At 38.4% G+C, this 11,111-nt stretch overlaps 1 protein-coding gene across 1 annotated transcript in view; it reads left to right on the top strand.

The window, feature by feature from the left end:
• The window catches only part of LOC101864677 (phosphofurin acidic cluster sorting protein 2), a gene marked incomplete at its 5' end in the record, with an annotated part of 31,696 nt that overhangs the window by 6,601 nt on the left and 13,984 nt on the right, over nt 1-11,111 (top strand). The window contains 5 exon segments of the mRNA XM_035968811.1: nt 705-853; nt 1,799-1,865; nt 4,361-4,420; nt 5,483-5,509; nt 6,879-7,082. Coding sequence (XP_035824704.1) covers nt 705-853; nt 1,799-1,865; nt 4,361-4,420; nt 5,483-5,509; nt 6,879-7,082 — 507 coding nt within the window.

Below are 11,111 nucleotides of genomic sequence, written 5' to 3'. Positions count from 1 at the left end.
AGGGGGGGTTATTATCGTACGTGCCATCATTTTACTGCCTAGTCATGTATGGTTGGCGGGTGCTCTGGTGTGGTTTGCTCGTTTGTTCTTCTCAAACATCTATCATCCTTATCTCTCGTCCTTTTTGAAAAAAAAAAATTATTTGTATATTTCCCCACAGCAGCACCTCTAATTTTCAGCTTTTAGACCTATTTGTTTTGCAGGTGCCGTGAAACTCGTACCCAAACTAACTAAACTAAACTTGCTCAACATTCATGGATGGTTGGAAGGCACCACTAACAGGTCCTATTTTCTTTCTTCCTCGCTGCTCTGCTTCTCTCTACTCTTAACAAACAAATTCAGTGCTGAAGAGAATCAATTTGTACATTGTAGGGTGTTTTAACCCTTTCATCATACAAAGATCATTGTGCTCCTAATTATGAGTCACAGATAGACTAGAAGCCCATAGATTTCACTTGTTTGGTTTGTTTGGGTGTTGTTTTTTTTCCCCTGTGCTGTGCCAGTGGGTGGTTGGCAGGTACTCTGGTGTGGTCTGCTCCTCCTTTCCTATCAAACATCTGTCGTCCTTATCATGCCTTCTTTTTTTGTGTTCATTACTCTCTTGTAACACTTCTAATCCTTTGCACTTATGTGACCTAATTGTGTTGCAAAAGCTGTAAAACTTTTAACTGAAACAAACAAACAAACAAAATGTGCTCTGCCAGGTGTTAACGACCCTCGACTCTGAAGCGGACCATGACCAGATCCCCAACCCCCAGGAGCTGGATGACTTGTTCTTTGAGCTGGAGGACTCGGATAGTGGACCGGAGCTGGACACCATGAGTGTCATGTCCACACCCAAACCGAAGCTCAGGTGACTTGACTTTCTTTTCTTTTCATTTTCCTGCTCTATTTCTGTCTGTCTGTCTGTCAGTCTCCTTTCTCTTTCCCCTTTTCTCTGTCTATCTCTCTCTCTCTCTCTCTCTCTCTCTCTCTCTCTCTCTCTCTCTCTCTCCCTCACTTTGTGATTACATCCCCATCCCCCCCCCCGGCGGTGCTACTGACTGAAGTGTTTTAGGCCATTCCCAAAGGGTGGGCTTTGACCATGTTCTTATGCACAGTAGCGCTGTAATTGTAAATGGGCTGATTCATCAATGTCATGCTCATAACTGTGCCTGAACTGCAACAGGGAATTGCTGCTTTTTCTTTCCTAATCCTTACTATCGTCATTTTTTCTCTACTTCTTTTGTATGTTTGTTACACTCTTGTGACCCGCTATTTCCGGGGTACCTTGATTGTCAAAGCAGACTTTGTGCTGTTGAAGTGAAGTTAAAGAGGTGAGCAGAGTAAGATTCCCTGTAAGGACTTCTTTGTTGATATCCACCCCTTGGCGCTCATATGACCTTATGCAGTTGCGAGCGCCATAAAACCTCTACTAAAACAAACAAACTTTGTGATCATAGTTTTTTTAGCCTGTTCTCTGGTTATTTATAGTTTTTTTTTAGGGGATGTAATGCATTAATTATGTTTACTATTTTTTAAAAAAAGTCGAATTGTAAATCTAATTTAAATGGTTTGTAAGGTTCACGTTTGTATAGTTTAATATTTGTGGTAGGTTTTCTAATTTTTTTCTTTGTAATAAGTAAAAGCAGTCTGGGTGGGTGGGAAGGAGATTTGCCATTGGTAAACCTTTTGTCGAGGCACATATATGTAGTTGTTGTTGAAAGTCACCTTGGGCAATATCCCTTGAGAATGCAGTTCTCCTCCATTTTTGATATCACGGTTCTTACCCGGACTGTCATCCTGCTCTTTTCCCCAGACCTTTCTTTGCTGGTAGAGGCACCACCCCAGAGGCTTCTGATCATCTCCCCAAAACCCCATCACAGGTTTGTGTATTCTTCATAGTGAGCGCTCACACAATAAATCAATATGTCAGCCTTATGTTTTAGTCCAGAGCCCCAAGCACTGTCAAATGAATCTGTTTCATGTTTTAGATATTGATAAAGTGTTTTATGTAATGTCGGGGTTTATTATTTTCAAGATTTTGATGATTTAAGTCTAGATAAAAACCACTTAAAAATTTCATCAATATCAGGTGTGTTTTGGGGGAGGCTTGCAAAGCTACCTGTGTAAAGTAGCAAGGCCAGCTAATGTCTGTTGCCAATTATTTTTTGGGAGGTTGCAAGGAAATGATTCTAGGGGAAGTTAAATTTATATATACAGTCGGACCTGCTCTAACGCCGCCTGCATGAAATATTCACCTGTGCAAATGGCAATTTCCTATTTTTTCCCTTTTTACTTTTTACATTATGATGGCACTCCTGGCTAAGATTGCCTCTTTCTCAACAAGGGGGGGCCATCTTAGACAGTAAACTTATATTTTTTGTCTTTAGTTGGAAACAAAAGAAAATCCTCCTAATTTTTTTTTTTTTCCCCCAGTGGTATGGGTTCTCCCTTTTAACATTTACTCTATATATTAGTGCGGATTGTTCTAGAAGTGTAAAGTGTTTCCTTGTTCCATGGTAAGGAAAGACAGTGAATAGGTGTATAACTACTGTGGGGGGTTTTTTGTCCTTGCCACCTCATTCCCTGTGAGCTGTGATTTTCCTTTTCCTACTTCTTGGCACTTATCTGTGTTTTGCTTCCTAGTGATTTGAAGCAACGTGAATTCAATTCACCTTTTTTTAAGATTGTTCCTGATTCGAAATGGCAATGGAACAAATATTTTGTAATGTAAAATCCGCCAGCTGTTCAAATGTACTTTGCCCAAAAGTTATAAATTTTCTTTTATTGCAGTTTCTTAATCTGTGGTACAGGTTGCATGTGGTCTAGAAATATTTGGTGGACTTTGAAATTCTAAATGTTGAAAAAAGCAAGAAAAAATATGTGGCGTTGATACAAATTGTGAAAAGAATGGAACAGTTTTTTTCACTCTCATAACAAATTTTGTTTTATGGGTTTAGTACATTTTAACAGCTTGCTAGAAGTTCTTTGGAAGTTGTTGATCTGAGAAAGGTCATAGCTTTTATAACAGAAATAATATTGAAAAAAAAATTTATTGAGATTGAGTAAATTATGCATAAACAAAATATGTGTAATCTTTTAAACTGCTTCTGCATTGAATTTTTTTTTAAATGTACTTGAAAAATGTTGTAGTGTCTGTCTGCTTTGTAAATGCTGCTCATCACCCCATTGCATTCTGTTGTGGTGCATATATGTAACCAAACTGTGTTGGTAGTGCTGTAAAACACATATACTGACTTGCTGACTTACCCTTCTCTTTTTCCTGTATCAGATATTGATATTTAGCTCATTGAGATGTTTTCTGTGTGCGTATTTATGACAGGTTTCATTCTCTACCTAGCAACAGATGTTGCTGGGGAAAATGGTTAGCCTGTCCCAGCCACAATTGTAAGATTAGAGTAAAGATAAACAGTTGAACACATGATGGTTTACACTATCAAGAACAACAAATTGGAGAAGCATATTTTTAGATTTCTTGACTTGGTTTTAGAGGGGGGGGGGGAAGGGTGAGTTTCTGTTGTTATTAGTTGTCATAACTACTGGCTATGAACTGCACTTTCCCTCTATGATATGGATTTATTGAACACTTCTTTCAACACTCTCAGTCTATTTATAAGACAGGATCTCTAATTTAGTGTCCCATTACCTTTAGCGCCAAGCCAAGTGGGTGAGGAGCCGTGAAAATTTCCCTCACTTCTCAAGTACAAGACACACACAGACAGCACACGCACGCACACACAGACAGCACACGCACGCACACACAAACACACACGCGCGCGCACACACAAACACACACTCACACTCTCTCACACACACACACACACACACACACACACACACTCAGGGAGAGAGAGAGAGAAAAAAGAATGCAATATTCCAGTCCTTCTTTGTCTTAGAAATTTTTTGTCTGCATTTGTTTTGTTTTTTAACTTACTAGTTGAATTTTTTTATTCTCAAAAAAAGAAAAGCAGTGTGCTGGTATTTTTGCATGGATTTGTAGAATAAACGTTTCATGGGTTTTTTTGGGGGGAAAGCTGTGTAAAAAGTGTGCCATATTACTCCATGCTGTGAAGAACAAGCTGTCGTCTGTTTTTGTAGTGCAAGACTTGCACTAATAGAAGACCATAACATAAGGAAAAAACTGCAATGACAACTGCAGATCTGCAAGCTGCTGGAGTTGAGCAGTGAAGTATTTGTAAAACTGAATGTACTGGATCACTATTTTCCATTATGCTGTTTCATTTCAGCTTCTGGATATTTTTCTGTATAGTCTGTGCAGGCTTTGCAACCAAAATTTTCCCCATTTATATACATCAAAGTGTTATTTTACTTTTTTGTTTTCTCTTCATTTTCACAGGAAGTGTTCCGCTCGTTAGAAGACACGCCTGTGAAGCGAAGTGACTCGGACTTACACACAGTAAGTTTCTCCTGTCTGCTGCTGAGACTCGAGTCTCGAGACGCTCAGTGAAGTCTTGTCATGTTGTTTGCATGCTTGGTCTATTCCTAGAGAGTTTTAGCCCGAGCTGAGATTGTTTTGTCTCCAGCTGATGGTTGGCCTCTTTAGCTCTACTTTGTCCAGACAGTCCCCAGTGATTAATATTTATTAGTATTATTATTGTTTAACAAATTGTTTTTAAAAACTTTAGTTACTTTGAAAAGTCAGTATCTAATGATGACTCGGGACAAGAGAGCTTTACTCCAGACCCTTTCTCAAGAAAGGGAGGGACAAGTGCGGAGGTGTTTCACAGATATTTTGTGTTTTCTTTTTCATAGATTTGTTTCTCTAGACTTGTGCACACTTTATGATATGCAAGGAGTATATCGGCATAAGAAGGCATGGCTCAGAACATATGTTGTTTCATGTTTTTCTGCTTACTTATGTAGGATATGGTTCGGCTTAAGCTGTTCACCCTGCAGGAGCACGCTTGCACAGACCAGAGTAATGAGAACAACTGTGTGGACAGAATAGAACTGGTTTAGATGTTTTACTCCGAATTATTGCTTGCCTTCAGGGCAGATCTGACCTGGCTGTAAATGTAGGCGTGTTTTGTGTTTATCTTAGATCATGATGAGCGAAAAAAGCATCTCGTTGTCAGTACCTTTTTTAAGTTGATAAAGAGTGGAAATTGCCAAAGCAGAAAGTGTCTTTACTTAACAGAGTAAAGAAAACCCATTGCACTTTAATTTGAGGTTACTTACTCGTACTCTTTCAAGTAGAAGCTAATCCGATAAATATATACAAGCAAAGAAAGTTGTCAAAGATTTCATTGAGACAGTCTAGCCTGCCCATAAGGATGCCGGTGTCCAGGAGAGCAGCATGCTCACTGTTTGCATGAATGTGATATTGTTTGATCATGCAAATTTCTTGACATATTTTCTACAGTTTGCCAAAGTGATCTAATTGTGCATTGTCCATGGGGCAGCCTCATTCTTTGTTTTTGTTTACCCCAATGTCATTTTTTTTTCTCCCTTTGACCAGACTGTTGTTTCAACACTGTGCCAGGAAGTATGATACTTGGTTTCATTTAAAAAAAATATTTTTAGAAGTCAAATGACAGAAGTATAATAGCTTTTCTGTTCAGCAGTGACATTAATTAAGCTTGCAGAAAATAATACTATTTTTTTAAATTTCTTCATATCATTTACATGAAATGTAGTTACCTCTATAAACTTCAAAATACTAGAAACATGTTTTTGTTCATTGTTTTGTTGGATTTTTTTTCTTCAACAAAGAAAAGAAGAAAAAAAGAAAGATAAAAGACTAAGCCCTCTTCATAACCTTTTGTATTACCATTATTGAACAAAATTTTAATGTTATGGTCATCATGACTTGAAAATCCCCATGTCCACTCATAGTTAAATTGTAATGTATTTAAGTAAATGAAATGTCACTGGTGAGATTTTCCCTGCCCTTATTATTATGTCCAATTATATTTATTATTTATGAACCTGCTGCTTTTCGAACCATTTCATCTCCTCTAATTTTCATGTTACAAAGTTGCCTGGTTTAGAGGGAATTTATTTGCTCTGTGGATTTTGTGTAGAGATAGCAAAGAGAACAGGGGGTCGAATATGATGCTCACTAGTAGAGTAACATGCTGGTACATGCTGGAAATGATGTCTGCTACCAAACTTATGCTCCCATTTTGGTTTGCTGAGAATGCCATACTTCATGATTTTCCCCATACATCCAAGAAAGCTTTTTTTTTTTATCTTCTTGTCTGAGAGGGGGATACCTTAAGTGATCCTCCTGTGTAATGTCATTATGGAAAGTACGAAACTGTCCTTCTCTCGCTAAACTAGGGACCGTTTGCACCTGAAGACTGTGATATCCCTGCCTCCCCAATGGAGGTATGTGTACTTCATTTGCGTCACAAGTCATGCATTATAATTCATAATGGACTAATACGCTGCATACTATAATCATCAGCCAGTACTCTATCATCAATAAGCACTCGGCTTACCTAGATAGAACTGCACTGCCTGGTATAACTGGGGTCTCTCAGAGGAGTCAGGGCCAGAGGCGTGTGGACACGACCCACGCGCCATGTTGATCAGATGGCTGTTGTGGCTGTGTCCATGTGTTTTGGATGGCCTTGCTGATTTCCTTTGTGCATGTGTTGTGCAGGAGTCATTTAGTTAGCAATACTCTCACAGCATCCTAAGGTCATAACCTCTTAGATATAGAAAGTATTGCCTTGTGAGGGAGATTCTTGTATGTACTCAAGACCTTCATAACACTCTGGCCTGTATTGCATGCCATTTCTATAACTCTTTTCTGTGTTTTTTTTTTTTTCTCCTTTCCCCTTCTCCCATCCCTTCCCTTTTCCTTTCCCGTTGTGTGGCCTTGACCCCGCACGTACCCCGATTTGAAGAGGTTCTCGGACTTAGACTTTGAGGCCTCCGACTCGCAAAATGCCAGTGCGAGTGAGTCATCGCCCAAAGTGCACATCCCTCGGCCCGAATCCAAAGAGTTTGTCCGAGACCGCATTCGCAGTACGTCGTATAGGGAGAAGAAGAGCAAGAAGGAGTTTAAGCGACAGCACCGTAGGAATAGTGTAGGGGAAGACGTGTCCCTGGTCAGTGGTGACGACTTTCGTTCTTCTGTCTCTCGGTTGTGATGTCACTGGCTCTTTTTTTTCCCCTCCCTATTTACACACTTCGTTGTCAGCTCTTTTTAAATTTTTTTTTCCTGGCTAACCACCTTGTGTGACTGTTGGCTTTAGAGTATTAACCACCAAATAACATACTAACAGCCGCCCTCATAGCCTAACAGTTGGGTGTAAATTGTGCTGTTACTAATGCTTTACTGCCATCCGCTTCCTACAATGCGCCAATTTATTAGGTGGTCTGATTTGCTCCAAGCTTTTAACCTGTAATGAGGGTGTGGGTGCCAGGCCATCCAGAATAACCCTTAAACCTCTCATTACTTCTATTGAATTATCAGTATTTCACTTTCATGCAGATTACATTTTAAGAGAGTTGTAACTTCTCATTTTAATAGTAAGAACGAGTATGGTTATACACTTGTCCACGTAATGGCTGATTTTTTTTGTCTGCAAAGATAAGTTTTATTTCATCATGTGTGTTTGTGTTTCTTAATTGCCTCATTAGAGATGTATGATGGGTTTCAACAAAGAGCGTATTGGTTTAATAGTCGTAACAGCAACTAGAGAAAAACTGTAATAGCTGGAAAAGTCAGGGTTTTCTTTTACTATTTTCAGTCTTGTTTTGTTTATTTGTTTCTTTGCTAGTTGTACAGTATTTATTATTTAATGTTTCTTGTTCTTGTAGAAGCAGTTTTGATTTCTCTTCGTGTGAAAGCTCTAAAATTAAAGAATTTTACAATGATAGTCCTATGAATGACACTTTATGGGGGTACAAGCTTTGTGTACACAATCTCTTTTGCTAGCATCACTCCATGGAATTCTCTGTTTCCCAAGAGCTGTGGGAGGTTTTTGGTACACACACCTTCTCAGTGTCCTGTCTCTCTGGAGTCTAGTGTTGTTTTCTCATTTTCTTGCACAGTCTGTTCAAAAGTACCTTATTCCTGTCTTCCCCAATAGGTTCCATCTATCTGTCCATCCATCCTCCATTCATCCATCCACCCATCCATCCATCCATCTGTCTATCTATAAAAACATGCTTTCTTTTTCTCTTTTTGTTTTTCGCAAGGTGTGCTTTGAATTACTCTCTTTGTCTGGATCTATGAGAAGTTCCCTACCAATTACTGACAGCAGTCTGTGTTTCTCTCTCTTTCACCTATGAAGTAATGGATTAATTTGAGAACCACCCAGTATGATGGTTTGAAAGGGTGTAGTATTGCTGGTGGATGTTCTCTCCCTGATATTTCCATCAGTAGTTTTTGTCCTCAACACAAATTACCTGTCATTGCTTCTATGTGCTATTCTTCTCACTGCTCCGTTTAAAAATCATTGTAAAATTTCTCTTTAGCTTTCTGGTCCGAAATTATTTATTTAAAAAAAAAAAATTTTTTAAACATGGATGGGGGGTGGTTCAAGTCAGAGAATAATCAAGTTTTTTTTTAACACATTAAAGATGTAGTCTGTCATTTGTATGCTTTGACTGTATGTATTCAAGTTTTATTTTGTTCTGACTAGTATTGCTCGGGTTTTTCACTGATTGGTACATGCTTACTTAGTACCTTGAACTACTAGTTTTTGATGTTTGAAAAATTCTGTTTGTGCTTCTTTCGTTTCCTTTTTAAGTTTTGGTTTCTTTCTTTTGTTACCTCTCCGATCAGCCACCCCTGTAATATGGGGAGTAGAAATTATGTTCTTCAAGAGAATATTTCGCATTCAGAAGGCAAGAACTTTTATCAGCACTTTTCGTGCAGGAGATAAGAATTGTTCTTATAGGATGATTATTAGACCCACCTTGCTTGTTGGAGTCTTTGCTTTAAAGTTCCGGGATTTCGCCTGCAGTCAAAAAAAAAAAAATCTTGCGCATGGGTGTTTGTTTCTACTGTCGTGTGAGGGTATGTGTGTGTTTTGTATTTTTATGTGTGTGTATGTTGCGTATGTATTACTGTGTGGTGTGGTGTTGTGCTGTGTGGGTTTGTATGTGTTGAAGTGTTTGTGTGTGTGTTACATGTATTAAGATGTGGTGTGGTGTATGTGTAATTGTATAGGTCCAATTGCATTCTGTGAGCATGTGTTTACACTGGGGTGGTTCTGGATACCTTGATATGGTAGTTGTCTTTTCCTTCTGTGTATACGGTCTTACTGTGGGTAATGGTCATATAAAATGTAGCTTTCTCTCTCAAAAGTATTTATAATACGATGTCTGCTATTTTCATTTATTATAGGGGGTAATGGTCATTTAAAATGTAGCTTTCTCAATAAAAAAACCCATTTACATAACCACGTCTGTTCTGTTTTGACTTATGGGTGGCCTACGGAAGTTTTAATTCGATATGACTTTTTTGTGTTTGAATTTCATAACAGTGTCTAACTGTTTCATTGGTCAACTAGCATGATATTATTCTTAATAAGGGGTGATTTGTTAAATTGTTAGGCCTTTTCCAGGTTGCTTCCTTGACAGTTACAATGTCTTGCTCCTTCCCTCTCTTTTTCCAAATTTTAAGGACAAATCTTACTGAACTAACACCTCGATAAAGATGTGTATGTTTGAACAAATATTGTATGTATTTCTTAGGTGTGTGTGGACATTCGCTAACATCAAGAGTTTTCAGGAGTTTTCCCACCATAATATTACTTTTCTTTTTTGAAGATTATGCTGTGGTCAATTTTGTACATCTCATTTATAAATTATTGATTTTGAGACTGATACTGTTGTGTGCTGTTAGTTGTCTGGAGCTTCAGGAATTTCAGACATTATTGGTGGCTTTTGATTTTTGTATTGCTTCTGCCTCGGCTTGTTTTGTTACCGCCGTTCTTTGCTTCTACATCAGGTTATGTCAGTAAGTAGCTGCAGAGTGCATAATGTGCTGCTTCCTATTATTTTTTTTGTCGCTTAGTAGACGTCTGTATCACATTTGGTACTAATGCTTACAACAGTTATGCTTATGAAAGTACGTAATGTTACTAACGTTTTCCACATAAGCCTATATCTGAAAGTGTCATAAATTGTTGGCCATTTTAAATTTAAATGATCTGAAGTCAATACTTGATTACCCTTTTGGAAATTAAAGATAATGATGGATTGTCATCTATGTTTGCCTGCTTAATTACTACAAAGGTACAACAATAGCTTAAGTCTTCTCTAGATCTGTCAGTTGTTCAGAAAGGATAAAGAAGGAATGCTTAGTGTGTAATGCAGATAGTACCACAACGAGTGGTTTAGTTAACATTAGGTTCGTTTAGAGCCTGGTTAGTGCATTCTCCACGTTATTTCCATGTGTCTTCTAGAAGTGCTAAAATCCAGATGTCACGCCAGTTTGATTCTGTGTTTACTGTCATATTTTCTTAAACACGGGTTTTTCTTTTGTTCAGAGTGAAGTGCAGAGTTTATTGTCAATTTGAGATATTTTTCCTATGTAACTTTGAAGTCTCTCATCCTTAATCCCCTATTTGATATTATTGCAAATGTGCCTTTTCCTTAGAGGAAAACCTCTCTGTCCTTTCTCTCTGATTTTCCCATCCATTTTCTTACTTTAGTTCTGTAGGTGGGCTGTACTCTTTCGGCCCGTTCAGCTTGCCATTCTAATGAAGTTGTCGTTGGAGGGGGTGGGTGCTGCGCTGTCTCCTGCCTGTTCTGCTCCTTTTGCTTTCTTATAATAAATGATGTTAGTCTGTGCTTCTTAAAATAGGGCCCTAATGGTACTGTCTGTTAATTACAGTCGACTCACCTCCTCTTTATGCTGAGTATTATTTATCGATTTGTTCACATAAAAGTCTTTTTGCCCAATGCTGTTTTTCAGTTGGTTTGAAATGAGCTAATGAAGCCATGAGTTTTCCTACAATTCATCCCCGTGTTAGTCCCAAGTTCCCTTGTGGGGATATACATGTATATCATGCAGCCAGAGTTGGTCCTGGATCATTTCCTGCTTTCTGGATTGCTTAAATCATGGTTGCTGGGGTGTAAAACTTTTGTGCTACTGAAAGTTTTACGACCCCCCCCCCCCT

The sequence above is a fragment of the Aplysia californica genome, unplaced genomic scaffold (assembly GCF_000002075.1).
Source record: "Aplysia californica isolate F4 #8 unplaced genomic scaffold, AplCal3.0 scaffold00086, whole genome shotgun sequence".
NCBI classification, from domain to species: domain Eukaryota; kingdom Metazoa; phylum Mollusca; class Gastropoda; order Aplysiida; family Aplysiidae; genus Aplysia; species Aplysia californica.
The sequence above is the reverse complement of the archived record's forward strand: the minus strand, read 5'-3'. Positions and strand labels throughout refer to the sequence as shown.